The 19,046-nt window shown below is 42.6% G+C and overlaps 1 protein-coding gene across 2 annotated transcripts in view; it reads left to right on the top strand.

Moving 5' to 3' along the window:
* CERS6 (ceramide synthase 6) overlaps window positions 1-8,116 on the top strand; it is a 324,127-nt gene extending 316,011 nt beyond the window's left edge. The window contains exon 11 of one of the 2 annotated variants that reach the window (XM_010354405.2): window positions 2,478-8,116. In XM_010354405.2, the coding sequence (XP_010352707.1) occupies window positions 2,478-2,630 (153 nt within the window). In that variant the 3' untranslated portion in view covers window positions 2,631-8,116. The remainder of the gene's footprint in view (window positions 1-2,477) is intronic. The other variant, XM_010354406.2, reaches the window with a different exon arrangement.
* The last annotated feature ends 10,930 nt before the right edge of the window (window positions 8,117-19,046 follow it).

The following is a 19,046-nucleotide window of genomic DNA, read 5'->3' as shown; positions in this document are numbered from 1 at the left end:
TCTATTTTAAAATCTCTTTGTCCTCATTTGGATACAAATTTAGTCAACATGCACAAAACTATCAATATGATAACAATAACTAAATATGCAAGAATGCTGCTTAGATTACTTGTGTCCTTAATTGCATTGCTATTTCTACCAGACATGTTGCCTGCTCTTTGACTCATTCCTTCTACTTTATGAAGAGATGATGATTAATTTTATTCTAGATCTCAGGCTTCAGAATATCTTAGCTGCCCTTGCGGCTCTCACCTGGGACAGTAGGATTCATCTTGGCCATGAGTTATTTTCCTCTGGGCTATTTTGAGATATTCTAAATTGTCCTTTCTTTGAAGGTAATGTAAGTATAGATTTTTCTAAGTGCAATTTAAAAAATCTGACTGAGCATGCAAATGTAAATTAATCACTTTGTGAAACTGGAGATTTCTACTTATGACTAATGGACTTATCAACATAGTGGAGCTTTACTATAATGCTGGCTTTGTGACTCACAATGTTTAAGTTCAATTACCTGTAACCATTTTGGAGTCTGAGTATCTAAATCTGTTTGGAGATGGCCTGTGTGAGTTCAGTCCCATCTCAAAGGGTATTGGAGTGAGGTTCACTTTTACGATATTTACTTCATCACCACTGGTTGGCATAAAGCAGTAGTTCTGAGCTTTCACTTTCTCCTGACCCCACCCACCTGAGAGAGAGGACGTTCTCCCACAGGAACTGTTAGTTTCTCAAGTTGGGCGGAGTGGAGGGAGTCCAGGATTCTCATGTTAGAGTGTAATGGTAGCACAGACGGGATGTGATGTGGGAAAGCCCCCAGTTAATTCTGCCATACCTCCCACGGGACTTTGGCAACCTCCCCAGCCCACTCCCTAGAGAATCACCAGAGGACCAGATTGGGAACATTTCTATGAAGGGAGGCCACCAGGTCTCTTTTGTCACACTACTGAAAAATATAAGTAAGCAGTGATGAGTTACTCAAAAATCTTAAGGCCTTCTGGGTAAAAATGCTTACCATAATTTAGACTTACAGAGTAGGAGGTTCAAACTATTTTTATCTTAAAAGCAGTATTTTCTTAATTTCCCACAAAAATTACTTCCTTGTTAGACAGTAGGATTTTTCTCATCCTTTATGGTAATGTATAGATTTACATCTTCTCACCTTATTTTGACCTCCATGTGACTTAGGGAGATTGAATGGAGGATTGAAGAGACTTGGCAGGATGGAAGCCAGTTCTTTCTTTTTATGACAGTTTTGTTCTTATTGCCCAGGCTGGAGTGCAATGGCACGATCTCGGCTCACCGCAGCCTCCGCCTCCTGGGTTCAAGCGATTCTTCTGCCTCAGCCTCTGGAGTAGCTGGGATTACAGGCATGTGCCACCACACCTGGCAATTTTTTTTTTTTTTTTTTTTTTTAAGTAGAGACTGAGTTTCTCCATGTTGGTCAGGCTGGCCTTGAACTCCCGACCTCAGGTGATCCACCCACCTCAGGCTCCCAAAGTGCTGGGATTACAGGCATGAGCCATCTCGCCTGGCAGGGAGCCAGTTCTTGATGATCTGGTCAGTGGATTTTCCTCAGGAAATATTTCAAGCTCCACCCCACTCAGCAGGTTCTTAAGATGCCTCCTGGCCAGGCATGGTGGCCCACACCTGTAATTCCCAACACTTTGGGAGGTTGAGGTGGGTGGATCACCTGAGGTCAGGAGTTCCAGACCAGCCTGGCCAACATACTGAAACCCTGTCTCTACTAAAAATACAAAAATTAGCTGGGCATGGTGGTGCATGCCTGTAATCCTAGCTACTCGAGAGGCTAAAGCAGGAGAATTCTGAACCCAGGAGGCAGAGGTTGTGGTGAACTGGATCACACCACTGCACTCCAGCCTGGGCAACAGAGCAAGACTCTGACTCAAAAAAAAAAAAAAAAAAAAAAGATGCCTCCTGCTGCCATTTGTTGTGTGACATACGAAACAAAATTCCTAATTAATTATAGCATACACAAAATAAAAATGTAATCATTAAACAATGCATTAAAAAGCCAAATAGGAATTTTTTTCAATGTTCTGAGCTAGTGACTATCTCCATTGGTATGGTTAATTGAGAGCTGACTTTAAATTATTCTCAAGGAGAATGTGATCATCAATGAGTAAATTGATCCATTTGTACCAAATTCCTGTGACGCCATTCCAGTGGCACAGTATGCTACTTTTTGATTAAAAGCGGGATTCATGGTCTAGTACGTTCTGAATATGGAAAGATACCTTCAAGAGGTCAGGAAGTCTAGCCCTCCATGATACTTACCTTTGTCGCCTACATTTTATCTCTCCAATGAAGGGGAACTTATTGCTATGGCAATGTTCTCATCCTCTTCAATTTTTTAACATTGGGATCTGTTTCCCTTTGTGTATGACTGCATGTGCTTCTAGCATGCCATACCTTGATGATTTCTTACGTGCTGGTTATACTCACCTGCTTCTACTCCACAGGTGTCCAAGGATGATCGAAGTGATATTGAGTCTAGCTCAGATGAGGAGGACTCAGAACCTCCAGGGAAGAATGCCCACACTGCGACAACCACCAATGGGACCAGTGGTACCAACGGGTATCTCCTGACCGGCTCCTGCTCCATGGATGATTAATTACTCAAAACTACAAGTCCCAAGCAAAGTGAACTATTTGTTCCTGGAAGTATTTAATAAGTTGCAAATGCAGTTCCTTTCATAATATCTCAGCACCAGAAACAAAAATTAAGATTATCAAAGCATTTTGAATAGTGCACTGCCATGTGTCCTGTCTGTGAATGAAGAAGAATTGCCATTCTCTCTATGTAGGCATGCTGTATGTAATTGACACAAGGGAACAGTATTTGCATTTGTACTGTCTTAGAATATTATTTATTTTTTGTATTTGTAAATCTGTGGACAAAAGAGGGTTTCCTCACTCCTTTTACTCACTGGGCTCATGACAGTGAAGGAGATGCTCCATCTGCTTCTCCCCCTTTCTCTTGCTGTAGTCCAATATGCTATGAGCATCAGCTTACTTTGTCACTTAGAGCAAGCAAAATCCAGTGCAGGATTCTCGTTCAGCTCTAAATAGGTTAGCTTTCTTTTTGTTACAGTGCCCATTTTGAAATTGCCTATACTGTCTCAGTGACCATTTAAACCGGACGAACTAGGTGTTTAATATTTACTCTTCATGGTCAATTCGCAGTTCAAATTAAAGAAGATGGTTGTTGGAGAACTTTTTGAATGGTTTTGTATTAAATTGCTTTGAAATAGATTTCATTTCTTGTGCACACAGCCAAGATTTCTTCAATGGGTGTGATAGCTAGTTGAGGGTTAACCTTGTAGGTTATAGAGTGTGTTTGTTTGTTTGTTTGTTTTTCTCTGTGATGAGGTCAGTGCTCTGATTCTGAAGGAGGATATTCACTGAAGCCCGTAGTTATAAACAAGGAAATCACTGTTAAGAATGGGAATTTGTCCTGTGTTCTGGGAATAACATAAAGAGAGCAATAGATTTCAGCCAGGTTTTGCCACTACCCTATAATTAGTGCAGTATTCTGTCACATTATAAAAGAAAGAAGTTAAGTATATTTGGGGACAAAAAAAATCTTTCAAGAGTTGATAAAAATTACATGTGCAGTGCAAAGCACTTTAATGCAACCAGCTTTCAAGAAAAATCCCTATCTAGTACTTGATGTTGATATTTTTATTTTGCTGAGCAAAATAAAGCCAATGGGAGAAAGACTATTTTACCCTTTGCTTTTCTCCTTAAATGTAATCCAGATGACTTTCCTGTTACTAGACACTGAGCAGCATTACACTACAATGCCTCTTTGGTTTCCAGGAATTTTTTTCAAGTGGGGCTGTTTCTGGCAAAAATGAAAAATTCTATTGGACAATGGCAATATCAACAATGAGGAGAAGTACTGAAGAATAAGTTTCCATAAGTCTTCTACACAGCAGTGTTATTTATGTACAGATAAGAAAACTATATGTTGGCCAAAGATTTTCTCTCTTCTTCTAACTTTTAGTAAGAGGAACAAGGGATTATAAAACCCTTCATAAATCAAGAAGGCCATCACTTAAAACACGAACCCCAAACAAAAATGCCGTAATATAAATGTGTGAATCAGGGCCGTGAAGACAATAGCAGAAATGGTAACGAGTGTGCAGAAATACCAGAGAGTGCATATCCTGCTCAGAAGCATTCACACTTAATTCAGTTCTTTGAAAAAAAGCTTTGTGCCCACAATTTGCAATCTGTGGGTTAATAGTTAAAAGAATGCTCCCAACCAAAAAATTCTTACTGTAATATTATATCTTTCCCTACTTATTTACAAAATAATATGTTTCTGTTATGGTCCATAGTAATAATTGAAGAGGCTTAGAAGTACATCTGCTTGTTTATTGGGAAAACGATGCAAATAATTCTGCTTTTAGAGCCTTGTTACTTTATTCCACAAAACAGGCTTATGTCTAGGAGTGTAATTTGTGGATGGTTGAGTTTGTAAGAACAATCATAAAAAGACTTGTTAGTCATCAGAACATCTACTAAAATGCAGGTATATGTATAAAAAGTAATAGCATAGCTGAAAATTTTGAGAAGGTAAAAGTTTCTTAATTAAAATATGAACATATTTAGCTTACTTTAGTGTCTGAGGCAAGTCCTCTCAATGGGTAAAATTAACTTTAGAGATCCATAATGTGTTCAGGTTTAGATCATATGACACCTGAGCACAGAAGAATAATTTCAAGGAGGTCAGCTTGTAAATTAAAGGTTTAGCAGAACTGCATAAAATGAAGTAAATTGGGTCTGTCATTAGCAAAGACAAATCTAAGTAATCATTTTTCCCCCCAAAAGTTACTTAGACGGAGAACTGGCAACACTTGGGGCCTCTCTAAGTGATGGCATTCACTTCACACAGTCCTCTATGTTATCCAGAGATTTTTATTTCATTTTACATTTCAGGGCAGAGTTCTTTGGGGCTAATTAAAATAGGGTTTGCAGGCTTTTTATAATGTAGAATAATATATCTCTGTCTGTAGCTTTCCCGTGGTAGCCTGATAAGGCTGAGAGAGAAAAATATGTGCAGTATCTCATCCTCTCCCTGTGCCAGGCCATAACTTTGAAGTGTATTTTGTAAATTCAACTGTAGGTTAGTCAGAGTGCTGTTTCTCATTAATTAACTTAGCCTGTGTTGATATCTCCTCCTTCCTGGTCACATTCAGACCTTCCCAGGGTACAAAGTGGTATGTAGAAAGGATTCTAGAAGAAGGAATACTTTATTCTCTAATATGAATAGCTTTTCTGGATCTCTTAGTAGGGGGGAAGTAGAAAACCAAATAGAATTTGGCCTCAGGTCAATAAATTATATAAAAACATGTGTTCTATTTATGTATATATATGTTTCTCCAAAAAGTGATGAAACCAAAATATCACTGACTCATCCTTACCCATATTCTTTTCATAAAACCCACTCACCAGGTACAATAGAAACTTCCCTCCTTGTTTGTCAGCCTCCTGTTCATGTTCCCCACGCACCTGAAGGTGGTAGAATCTTTTCAGCCTCTTAGCCAGAGAGCTAAATAGGGCTAAGTGCAGGTCATAGAGAACCTAAGACCATCATATAAGCCAACTACAGTTCACCTTTCCAAATTTGGTCCTGTGGATGTTGAGCATAGGGAAGCAACTCTCAGTATTTTGGATTGTTCAAGTATATGTGGTAAAAATGCAAATGATTGCCGCTTTACCCCAGGGTTTTATTAACATCCTACTTCTGCTAGGCTGCCAGACAGATGGTGCCCTGAGGTCTTATTATATAATGCCACAGGCATCTGGTCAAGGTAAACAAGACAGAAAGGGTAGGCAAGAAGCGAGATAAAATCAGATCGCCTTTGATCAAAGTGGTTGGTGAACCTCCACATGTCCAGTTCTGTTGCCAAACTTTCCATTCTGAGTATTTGGTGGAGTTTGAATTTCAGCAAACTGAATGCCTTCATCTTGGGTAGAAAGGGCCTGAATCTTCCACATTATATTCAAACCTCATTGTTATTTGACCTAAGTAAAAAGTCAGATTTCATTTCCGTTTACCCGAGTTCGCTTTAAAGAGCTTTTCAAAGAGAGCTTTATAGGCATCCACAATTGTCCCCAATCTCTTCATGATTTTGCATGAATAGTTGTTTTTGTCCCTTTCTTGGAAATGTTAATGCCAAAGTTGCCTGAACATTTGAGCGTTTTTCTTAATTTGAAGTATAAAAATTATAAGATTCCAAAGGTATTAAAAGATTATTTATCAGTATGTATGGTGATGTCATTATCTCCAGAGAGGGAGGCTTCAATAAATCCTTTGGAAATAAAAAGTTAAATGTTTACATTTCATGTGGTATTTGAGGTCTTCAGGTTCTGATTAGCTTACTTTTTTCCTTTGTCCTTGGCTGATTTCTGCTTTGTAATATAAATAATAATAGCCCTGAGGTGTTTCTAACATTTAAATAAGAAAAAAATCACATCGAAGTCAGCCTGCTGGAAAAGTGATCACATGGCAGTTCCAGTAACTTGTATGGAAAGAGAAAATGCAATGAGCCAGTTACTGCACTTGCCACTACCATGCTGTCCATGGAAGGAATAATCAACAGTTCAATTGTCACAAGCCGCCCTTGAAGAAAACGCAGCAAAATATTTTTAAATGAAGATATTGAAGTCCCCAGAGCCAGTGAAGGTTTCTTTTGGTAAAATGAAATTGTGCCGTTCTCAAATTACCCCGTAGTGATGAGCACTGACTGGTTCACTGGCCACATTTTAGTTCTTCATAATAATAGGCCAGAAAAGGGCTCTGTGGTTTACCTCTGTGTGCACTGTCCCCTCCCCACCCCTAGGGGGCACTCAGTAGCTGCTGAGAAGGCCTGTCCACGAGGCTGTTGGAACCCCTCCAATAAATACTTAGAGGTAGTGTATCTGATGCTTGTTTTCATGGAGAAAACTGTATTGGAGATCATAAAGCATCATGAATATTTTTAATAGGATCAGCAGACACCCAAAGGAGAAGTTTAGCCTTTTCCAGGTATTTCCCACTTGAGTTCAACCCCAAAGCCTTTGAAAGGAATGCATTACCACATGGCCACATGCTAAGACCCCACAGGGTCTAACACGGGGTCTAAGAAAGTCTCTGCAGCCAGATAGTACATGGTTTCTCCACAAAACTAGGCATTCTGGAGATTGCCCAGAAAGGGATGGGAGGGGACCATTAACTTAAGATCTGTCTCGCTTATTTCATGCACTCACATTCCTTTCAGCCTCCTGGAGTTCCTGATAAAAGGAAGCCAGGGTGTTGACATTTTTAAGCTATTGATTTCCCAATAGCTTGTGGATCAATTGTACACCCACACTTCCTTCTCTGCCTAATTCCGTTTTTCTGAAAAAAAGTAGTATGCCTATATATGTGTGTTTTTCTTAACACAGGTCCATGAAAGTTTGGCTTCCTAGTTTGATGTCTGTTGTATGGCCTAGAAACCAGGGAACAACAACTATTGAGATGGTTTCTGTATTCAGTGAAAAATTCTATTTCATTGAGACAATTTTTTTCTTTATCCACAGTAATTATTTAAAACTGTCATCATGAAACTACCCTTAAAAAAATAAGATTGCCTGCAAAAAAAGAAATGAGCTATGGAATAGGAACAGTTATGTGATGATTCTGAAACTGTAACTTAGAGCTTCATTACTTTAAGAATGGAAACAAGCTCTGAGTTTGATTTTCCAGTTTCATAAAGCCCCTAAGCTCATGATTTTCATCAGCTCTTTGCCCACATAGTCATTTACCTCCAGAGCCATTTGTTGTCATAGAAGGGGTGGTGGTGTTTGGATTTGATTTTTTTCAACTTGCAGTGAGAAATAGGTGACAAAACCTTACTTGTTTTCTTAAGACAATTCAGTGCTTGAGCATCTCTGTCAGAAATGGAATGAAATACTGTTAGCCAATTAGAATTATTTTATGTATTGTTATTGTGTTTTGCTGATTTTTATATGAAAATATAATTATTCATTCTTGATCTCTGGAAGCAATCATTATTATGATGATCATTTTACTTTGGAAACACTTTCATAATAAAGATAAGTATTAAGAGTGCAGTGTAAGTGCCCTTTACTGTAAATGCTAACCAGCTCATGTGGGTAAAACATCACATCTCACTGGATGAGGTTAATAAGGGCTCACATCATCCCAGTAGGTTGTTACAAGCCTCGTCAAATCCCAGTATCACTGTGATCATTGAGAAAGTAATGTTACCTTAACTTGGATAGACTATAGTGTTTCTTTGAAAATTAAGATTCAAACCTCAATGTTAAATGTTATATAGCACTTTATTCTGGAAAAAAAATATGGTTTATAGAGTTCATCTGAAATATATCAGATTATGCTTATTTTAAAGCAATTTTAAAAGAGGCACTTAGGATAAACAACCCAAAGCACAACACAAAACTTCCCTTCTCTGTGTATGCACCCCTCATCGGAATTTGGCCCACATCATCTTCTCTTGGTTTGTACCTCACTTTGTTAGAACTTCTCTCCATCTTTCTCTGTCTTTCCTGTGAAATACTGTCTCTCTCACTCTGCTCTTCTGCTCTAAGGTTAGGTCATCTAGGACTCAAAAGCCATAAAAATAGCACTAAAATTCAACCAGACACCCCACTACTATCAGAAGTATTACAAAAAATAAAGCAGATACCCTATTAAAATCTTATAAACATTATAACCACCCCAACAATAGAATGACTCATGCTGATTTCAAGCATGAGTTATTCTAATAAGTTAAACCACCAACATTCCTCTGAGACACAAAAATATAGACTATGAAAAATAGTCTTATTTTTCATATTTGGAATTCATGAATCCTTCAGTTCTATAAACATAGCATAATCTAATGCTATAAGCATCTGTCTTAGTCTGTTTTCTGCTGCTATAACAGAATACCACACACGGGGTAATTTATAAAGAATAGAAGTTTATTGGGCTTATGGTTCTGGAGGCTGGGAAGTTCAAGAGTATGGCACTGGAAACTGGTGAAGGTCACTGCATGGTGGAAGGTGCCACATGGGAAAGCAAATGTGCTAGACAGAGGAAACCGGGCCACACTCATCCTCTCATCACTCCTGAAATAAAAGCATTAATTCATGCATCAGGACAAGGTCCTACCTTAATACCTGAGTTTTGCAGAGGACATTCAAACTATAGCAGTATCTCTCCCAAGTAGCCAAAATGCAACTCATCTTTTCTCTAGGCCCCATTGCTTACTACTGGGGCTGCCATATCCAACCTAAGCATCTGTTTTTCCTGCCTAATTCTGTTTCCACCAGCCGTGCACTTGCTTCAGTGGGAACAGTGGCAACAATGCTAACAACATTGAGAGATGATAGGACAACGAAGGAGGAGAGCTGTGTACCAAGATCTGCTGGGATGCTGGGTGGTCCCTCGGAGCCAATCAGCACAGTAACTGGATCCTGGGACCCACACCCTTGATTATTCCCAAAGTGCTAGAGCACGAAGAAACAAAAGTTATATTATTCCTAGACATTAACATTTAAAATTTTTTAATTAAAAAAAACTTTTAAGGACAGGGTTTCTCTCAGTTGCCCAGGCTGGAGTGCAGTGTTGCGATCATAGCTTACTATAGCCCAGAAACTCCTGGGCTCAAGCATTCCCCCACACCTCAGCCTCCCAAGTCGCTGGGACTACAGGCACACACCACCAAACCCAGTTAATTTTTTAAATTTCTCATAGTGGTGAAGTCTTGCTATGTTGCCCAGGCTGATCTCAAACTCCTGACCTCAAGCAATCCTCTCACCTTGGCCTCCATGTGCTGAGATGACAGGCGTAAGCTATTGCACCCAGCCTGAAATTTAAAAATTATATGTAACTTGCCTTAGCCAAGGTCCAGGCGGGAAACAGAGGCACTGTGAGATGGTTAAGTTGAAGAAACTTTAACAAAAGTATGACTTTACAGAGGCTTGGGCTGGATTACAACATCAAACAAGGGAGAGTGAGGCATCCAGAGGCTAGCAAATATGGGAAGACTTTACCACCCCTGGGTTGTAACCAGAGGCCAGTGAGAGGGGCTAGGGTGGAAAAGAGGCCACTCTTTGGGGGCTATAAACCTGGGTGGAAAGAAAATACCCCGATGTCTCTCTCTTCCTGCCTTGTTGTACCACCCGTTGGCTGGACTCAGCAAGAAGTACCACCCATTGGCTGGACTCATCAGAAAGCTGACAGTGTGGAGCCCGGGGGAAATAGACTACAGGGTTCAGCCTCCCAGCAGACAATAGATGCGGGAGAACAAACAAAATAAGCAGCATAAAGCCAGTATTCCTAGAGCCTCCCATAGAGTCTGGCATGTAATAGGGCACAAGAAATATTTGCCGAAGAAACAAATGAATCCAGTTACGAGAGAACTAGTAAGAGTTGTTAGCAATTAACGTTCCATCTGTTAGGAAACAAGCAGGAGACACCACTTTGTCTCTAACTCTTTCTGAACTCAGGGTTTCCCTGTGTGGGTTGTGTTGTGTCTTCCAAAGTGTGTGAACCATTTGCATTTCCACCAGCAATCAACAGAGTTCCCCTACATGCTTGCCAACATTTGGTGGTGTCAGTGTTCTGGAATTTGGCCACTGTGTGACGTTTGTAGTGGTAGCCCATTGATGTTTTAATTTGCATTTCCCTGATGATATATGATGTGCAGCTCCTTGTTTATTTGTTTTTTCCTTCCCTTTATTGTAAGTTCCATAGAAGCAGGAACCATACCTGTCAATTTTGCAGTGAACCTAAAACTGCTCTAAAATAATAGTCTATTTTTTAAAAAGAAACAAGGAATATTGGTTTGCTAGGGCTGCCATTACAAAATACCACAGACTGGGTGGCTCAGAACCATGAGAAAATAAATTCAGTAATAGAGTGTATTTTCTCACAGTTCTAGAGGCTAGAAGTCCAAGATCAAGGTGCCGCAGGACTGATTTCTCCTGAGGTGTCTCTTCCTGGTTTATGGATGGCTCCTTCTCACTGTGTCTTCACATGATCTTTCCTCTGCATATGTCTGTATCCTAATCTCCTTTTCTAAGGAATCCAGTCATACTGGATTGGGGCCTACCCATATGACCTCATTTTACCTTAATCACCTCTTTAAAAAGTCCTGCATCCAAATATTGTCACCTCCTGAGGCAATAGAGGTTAAGGTTTCAACAAGAATTTGGAGGAAGACACAATTCAGCCCTTAAAGCAATTTCACATAGTGACAAAGTGATATAGCACAGCTGAGCTCCCCGCTACACCCCACCCTTAAGCCTGGAACCTCAGCCCTAAGTGAAAACAGCTGGCCCCATTTTTCACCCCAATTCCCCACCCCCCTACCCCGCCTGCCACGCCCTTATCCTGTGCCCATAAAAGGACTCAGCTGGCAGAGCAACACAAGTGGCTGAGCACTGGGGATACAAGCTGCTAAGTGTCAGGGATACCGGCGGCTGAGTGGTAAGCAGAGAAGCAGCAACCAAGTGTTGGAGACTACAGATAGATGCGGCTAACTTCAGACAGTGCAGCTTCAGGGAAAGATCACCTTTCTGTACCATCCCCTTTCCAATTCCCCATCCCGCTGAGAGCCACTTTCATCGCCCGATAAGATCCTCCACATACACCACCCTTCAATCGGTTTATGTGACCTGATTCTTCCTGGATGCCAGACAAGAACAAGGGTGCTGAGAGGACAGGGGCTTGGATGCCACTGCAGGGCCCACACAGAGCCTGCTTTTGCTAGAGAGGAGCAACCAGCTAATTCCAACATTCAGCAGGCTGAGTGAAACAAGCCACTCCAGTTCCTGCCCAAAAAGGGGGTCAATGTCAAGGGAACAATCCCATCTCAAAAGGACAAAGTAATGAAGAAATAAGGTGATTGCATGGTGATTGCCAGGGCTCTTCAGATTGGGTGGTTAAAGGTACCTTATGGACAGGTAATCTGAGCTAAGACCTTACTGACAGAAGCAGCCAGTGGGGGGATCTTGCGTAGGAGCAATGCAGGCAGAGGCAGTGGGAATCTGCAAGACAAAGGCTGCAAGGTGGGAGTATGCTTCTAAATTCAAGGAATAACAAGAAGGCCAGTGTGGATGAAGCATAATGAACAAAAGGAAAGCTCAGGGCATGAGACTGAAAAGTGAGCAAGGGACAGATCATACAGGGCTCATATCCTATCCCCATGGTAAGGAGGGCAAGTTTTAGGCTAAGAGGAGTGGGAAATACTTCAGGGATTTGAGAAGGGAGTAACATAATCTTATTGGTTGTCATCTTTAATAAGAGAAAGAACATGAGCTAAGCAATGGAACAAATACAAATTTGTATTTATAACTGGAAAAAGCCTTCTCAAACTCCTAGAGTGTCCGTAGTGTCTGCATTGCAAGACAAGGCAGGAAGATGGGCACATGGCCATGGGAGGATATAAAGGATTATATATTACTGAAGATTTAACCCTTAAGCAAGTCAAAGTCAAAGTCCTGATGGAGAGTGAGAGGTGGAAGGTTTTGCTGTAAGTATGCTGAGATCTGGGACAGGAAATGCCTCCAGGTCACTTCAAGGAAAGCAATTTGAAAAAAATATGAGAAATTGGCAATCCTCAGCCAGAGGAGATCCTTAGGTAGGAAGGCAAACTTCCTGGCTAAAGGCAGTTCTTTTCCATTGTTTCATTACCACCTTTCTGTATGTAGTTCAAAGGCACCTAGTGGATTGTGAATTGATGGATGAGAGCGATTTCCAAAGCACCTCTCTGGAGGAGGAGAGAAGCCAAAAAATGACAATATTTGCTGTTTGTAGATTTCACAACTGCTAGTTGCATATGAATGAACCTACCTAGTTTAGCATCACACCACCACCCAGGGAGGTTAGACAGAGAAGAGAATCAACCTTGTTTTCCTACTGTGTGTCAGGCATAATGCTGGGTGCAAAACTACCTCAGTCAAGCCACTTATCGCCTCAAAGGTAGATACATTTTATTCTCGTTATTCATGATAGTTATGTTCTAAAAAGTCACTGCAAGCACTGAATTAGCCAGTGCTGAATCATTACTCCTAGGATAAATACAGGGTTAGTTTTCCGGGACCTTCTGGTCGCATTTCATCAACTGATTAATACATAACCTTGCTTTATGTGTATTTGTTTAAAGACTTCCTATTTAATCTGTATTTTTGGTTAATTACCATTGAACTCACAGTCAACTGCACTATCACTCATTCCTGAATGAAGCTTATCAACACATGCATTTTTGTAACTGCTCAATGGGTTCCCCTTGCCGGCTGCCCAGATAGAGTTGATTTGTCAAGATAAAGGAATTTAATTCTGTGTGACTTTAATTCACACAGAGCTGGCTGATTAGAAGACTGGAGTATAATGCAAATCAGTCTCCCTGAAAATTCAGAGGCTAGGGTTTTTTCAAGGATGCAATCATAGAGGTATGGAAAATGGTCCTTGTGAGTGCTCAGTTCACTTCTGGTTAGGGCCGCTACCTGGGTGGGGCCACAGGAAGGTCCAGGTGGAGACACTGGTCATCAGAAATGCAAAAACCTGAAAAGACATCACAAAAGGCCAATCAGACATCACAAAAGGCCAATCTTAGGTTCTGCAAGACAGATATTATCTGCAAGAGTAATTGGGGAAGTTGCAAATCTTGTAACCTCCAGAATAATGGTTGATAATCCTTTGTGTCTACACCTTAGCAGAATTTAGGCTCCTGTCATCCTCCTAACCTGGTGGTCTTTCATTAGCTTTACAAAGGGTGGTTTAGTTTTGGGGAATGGCTATTGTTTAAACTATAAACTAAATGTCTCCCAAGGTTAGCTTGTCCCAAGCCCAAGGAATGATTAAGGGCAGTTTGGAGGTTAAAGGCAAGATGAGGGTTAGTTAGATCAGACTTCTTTCACTGTTAAAATTTTCTCGCTGTTATTTTGCAAAGGTGGTTTCATTTTCCCCATAAGGCATATCACAGCTTTCTTACCCTTAAGCGCCCTAGACAGCATTTTAGCACTACACTTGGGGGCCATTTTAAACAGCAAAATCACCAACAAAAAGCACAAAGATGCAAAAGTTGTGTCACTAGACAAACTACAAAAAGGATATTTGTTTACAGCATGAGTTGAAAGAAGAAGGCAGAGTGGCGCCTTGTTCAGCCCCAGCTTAGAATACGTGCATCGAGTGACTCAAAATTTTCACCACAGATGACTATAAAAGCTGCATGTGTAATGCCCAGACCCGCGATGACCCGAAAGCAACCACCAGAGTCCAGAGACAAAGCCAAGTGGCAGGGATCGCTTTATTTCAAGTTCGAACTCGGTTCCCTCCAGCTAGGTATCAGATCCTAGGGAGAGACCCCGAGCTCGGTGTTCAGCCGTCTTTTATAGTCAGACACAAACAAGTTACAGCAAGTTACAGAGTCACTGGGGATTTTTACAGTTGTAGGTTTACAATTGGCTGACATTTAAAGTTAAACATTAGTCAGTTGTTCATTGGTTCCTGCCCTTTGACCAAACCACAAACAGCTGCTTGCCCTGCTAGGGGCTTTCCAGATAACCTTGTTGTTTTAGCATTAAGGGGAGTTTCCTGACTTTTCTGACCTCTGATATTCAGTATTTTTCCACTCCTCATTCCCCCCTCTCTCTAGTATCTTGAGAGCCAATCTTGGGTCTTATATGTCTGACTCGGAAGTCTCGGTGAGTACAGGTTGGTACTGGGCTCTCAGGACCATAAGCTGGACAGTGTTGAGTCTTTCTTTTACAAAGTTTGTTAATCTGTTTATTATACATGGTCCTATAGTCAGTAAGAGAAGTATACTTATGAATGGTCCTATGAGGGGCACTAGAAGGGAGTACATGGAGGAATTCCACCAGCTGTTGGCAGCAGAGGTGAATTATTGTTTCTGCAATTCTAGGCTGAGTTTATGTAGTTGTTGAACTCGCGTTTCTACGAGTCCAGAATCTATTTATGTAGAAACAACAATCTTCTCTGAGGAAAAGACAGGTCCCTCCTTTTTCGGCCGTTAACAGGTCTAGTGCACGGCGGTTTTGTAAAGTAACTTGGGCAAGGGAAGTCAATTGTCTCTGTAATGAGGCAAGGGATTCGGCGGAAGCTTCCATAGCTATGGAGAATTGATGAGAGAGTTTTGCAGTGCTGATAAGGGAGTGACCTAAAGCTCCCCCGGCTAGTCCTGCAGCAACTAAGGACGTGGTGAGTGAGACTCCAGCTACTAGGGGGAGGAATATAGCTCGTTTTGGTCTAGGGAAAGGGACGGAGTCCCACTTGGAAAATTCTGCAGGGGTGCGCAGGGTTAGTTGGGGGACTAGCGTGACAGGGAGACACAGTAGGGTTATAGTGGCCTGAGTGGAAAGGTTCTTATATAGGGTCCCACTGCACCAGAAGAAAGAACCGGGAGGGGCAAAGAGGGTTGAGTTGGGAGTGGAAGTTGTATTACAGAGGGTAGTGCCGGCATTTGAATAACAAAAGAAAACTTGTGTCTGTCCAGGGTTTAGGAACAAGGGGACGTCAGGGATCGGAGGTGGTATGTGGCTATTGTTAGGGTTGAGGCTGAGAGAAGTGTTAGACAGGCCTGGAAGTGGAACTGCGGTTAACGGCGGTCGCCCTAGAGCCGTGCAGAAGAAGCATGCAGAGAGATTGCCTAGGCCAGTGGCGTTTGCGATTTCTAACCCTTCTCAATAGGGATAACCAGGAAAAGGGGCGGGTAGGAGTTAAAGTTGAAAGCTGGACATTTAATTCCCTTTCCTGGTTCTGTATAGCCGCGTGTAGGGTGGTCTGGATCTGAACAAGGGAACGCCAGAGAAAGAGACGGCTACTAGGCCAGGTAGTTCCTGAAGTCAAGTACATAGCCCCTTTTTGCTGGGAAGTCCAGCGGGAGTCCCAGGGGTCCCAGATAACCCAGGTATAGGCTGATGTGGTTTTAAAGAAATTGTGTGACTGCCACATTTGACTGGATAGGGACTCAGAAGTTTTTAGGATTTTAACGGTGTGGATTTTGCAGGACCTATATGGACAGCCGACACTTTGTTCTACCCATGAGTTATTACAATAAGAGAGTGTTTGGTCAAAGAGAAAACAAATTGCGGGTACTGCTTTTCCTGGCTGGTGTTTAAAATCAGTGAAATTTAGATGGATGGGAGTGCTACAACCCCCCGGGGGACAGTCAGCAGTGCCTAATACATAGCCCTTTTGTTCTGTCTGAGCATAATTGGTCCAATTCTCAGTCAGGAAGAAACGCCAAGCGAAAGGGGATGTTGCCGGGTTCGCCTGGGTCTCACCACAAGGGATCCATAAGAGTAGAAGAGTTATAAAGGAGGTAGGTGTCATCGTTACAGTTTAGGTTGCTGACGGCGTAGAACAAGTTTTAGAGGGTTTTCTTTCGTCCGGTCAACTGTCCAGGTTGCTGCCTCTCCCGTCGAGGATGTAACAAGGTCCGAGAGCGGGTCTATAGGCTTGGCGTGGGTGTGATGAATCCAGGCGGCGATGCCTTCCACTTTGAGGGCCATAGGCGTAGTCAGGATCACCTGGAATGGTCCTTTCCACCGGGGTTCTAGGGTTTCTTGTCGGTGGCGCTTGACGAGGACCCAGTCTCCCGGTTTGTATTGATGTGGAATGGGTGGAGGCCCAGCTTCATATAGTTCTTTTAGCTTGGGCCAGACTTCCTCATGAACTCTCTGTAGGGCTTGTAAGGAGAGCAAAAGTTCAAGACCATTATCTGTGTCAGCTTTGAGGAGATTGTCTTTAAGGTTAGGGAGGATAGGGGGTGGTTTGCCATACATTATTTTATAAGGGGTAAGTCCTAGTTTATAAGGAGAGTTACGTGCCCGGAACAGAGTGTAGGGGAGGAGGACTACCCAGTTACGCCAGTCTCCATGGTCAATTTAGTTAGGGTCTCTTTTAATGTTCTATTCATTCTTTCTACCTGACCTGAGCTTTGGGGTCGATAAGCACAATGTAGTTTCCAATTAGCCCCAAGGATGGAAGCCAGTCCCTGACTTACCTTTGCGGTGAAGGCCGGCCCATTATCCGACCCTATCATGACTGGAAAGCCGTACCTGGGCAGGACTTCTTCTAGGATCTTTTTGGCCACAATCTGTGCAGTTTCTTTTTTTGTCAGAAAAGCTTCTGGCCATCCTGAAAATGTATCTATAAAAACTATCTATAAAAACTAGTAAATATTTGTATCCATATTTTCCTGGCTTTATTTCAGTAAAGTCAATTTCCCAATATATACCAGGTCTATCTCCCCTGTGTCTTTTTCCCGTGGTCTGGGTCCCGTGACTGGCATTATTGAGTTGACATACTACACAGTTTTTAACCGGGGCGTCTACTTTTTCAGGGGCGTTTTTTTTTTGGTCCAGCATGTTGAATCAAATCTAACATCTGCCGTGGGCCCAGATGAGTGCTTCGGTGGATTTGTGCTATTACTCGCTGCCCCAACCTGTCCGGGAGAATGGTATTGTTGTTAGAATCTTTCCACCACTGACTACTGACCTGTGTTCCGGGGAGTTTACTTATCCACTGGAGGTCTTCTTCTGAGTATTCTGGGTGAAAGGGCAATTCTCTGGGCCCGGGATCAGGCAGCTGGAGGGTCAGCAGCTGAGGATTGGTTTTAGCCACATCTTTTGCAGTCTGGTCAGCCAGGTTGTTTCCTCGAGTGACTGGGTTAGTGGCTTTTTGATGTCCCGGACAGTGGACGATAGCCAGCTTTCTGGGTTCCCAAAGGGCAGCCAGAAGATTTAAGATTTCTTCTTTATTTTTAATGTCTTTTCCTTCAGCTGTGAGAAGCCCCCTCTCTTTGTATATAGCCCCATGTATGTGGGCAGTGGCAAATGCATACCGGCTGTCAGTATATACTGTCAGTTTACGGTCTTTGCCTAGTTTTAGGGCTTGTGCCAAGGCTATTAACTCAGCCTTTTGAGCCGATGTTCCTGGAGGTAAAGGCTCAGCCCAAACTATCTCAGTCTCTGAGGTTACCGCCGCCCCCACATACCTCTGTCCTTGGTGAACGAAGCTGCTTCCGTCAGTGAACCAGGTGAGGTCTGCATCTGATAGCGGTCGGTCCTGGAGGTCTTCTCTGACTCCATGTACCTGGGCTAGTATTTCAGCACAGTTGTGGAGCGGCTTACTTAAGTCTGGGTCTGGCAGCAATGATGCTGGGTTTAGGGTTGTCGGGGGCTTAAATGTTATTCTGAGGGGGTTTAGTAACAGCCCTTGATAATGGGTAAGCCGAGCATTGCTGAGCCATCGGTCAGGGGGTTGTCGGAGGATGCCTTCGACAGCATGAGGGGTGGTGACTTGTAATTCTTGGCCCATGACCAGTTTGTTAGCGTCTTTGACCATCAGGGCCGTTGCAGCAATCATCCGGAGGCAAGGAGGCCATCCTGCAGCTACCGGGTCCAGTCTCTTTGAGAGGTATGCAACCGGTCTGCGCCAGGGACCTAAATTTTGAGTTAACACTGCTTTCGCTATGCCCCGGCTTTCGTCCACGTATAAGGGAAAGGCTTAGAGACATCTGGAAGACCCAGCGCGGGGGCCGAGAGCAGAGCAGTTTTGATTTGCTGGAAAGCTTGCTCAGCCTCTTCAGTCCAATTGAAGGGCTGCTGCTCTTTGGTAGCCTGATAGAGGGGTTTTGCCAGTTCAGCGAAGCCAGGTATCCAGAGTCTGCAGAGCCCTGCAGATCCCAGGAACTCTCTTACCTGTCGTGTTGACTGCGGTCTGGGGATCTGTAGGACAGTTTCTTTTCGAGCATTTGTTAGCCAGCGCTGTCCCCCTCTAAGTAGATACCCCAAGTAGGTTACCTCTGGCCTGCAGATCTGGGCCTTTTTAGCTGAGACTCAATAACCCAGGTTTCCCAAGGTTTTCAGGAGGTCTTTGGTTCCTTGGATGCAGGCCTCTGGGGATGTTGCCGCTATTAAGAGATCATCAACATACTGCAAGAGAGTTATACTGGGGTGTTGGCGTCGGTACTCACCCAAGTCTTCGTGGAGGGCTTCATCAA

This window comes from Rhinopithecus roxellana, chromosome 14 (genome assembly GCF_007565055.1).
Source record: "Rhinopithecus roxellana isolate Shanxi Qingling chromosome 14, ASM756505v1, whole genome shotgun sequence".
Lineage (NCBI taxonomy): Eukaryota > Metazoa > Chordata > Mammalia > Primates > Cercopithecidae > Rhinopithecus > Rhinopithecus roxellana.
Note: the sequence above shows the minus strand (reverse complement) of the source record. Positions and strands in the feature narration are given on the sequence as shown.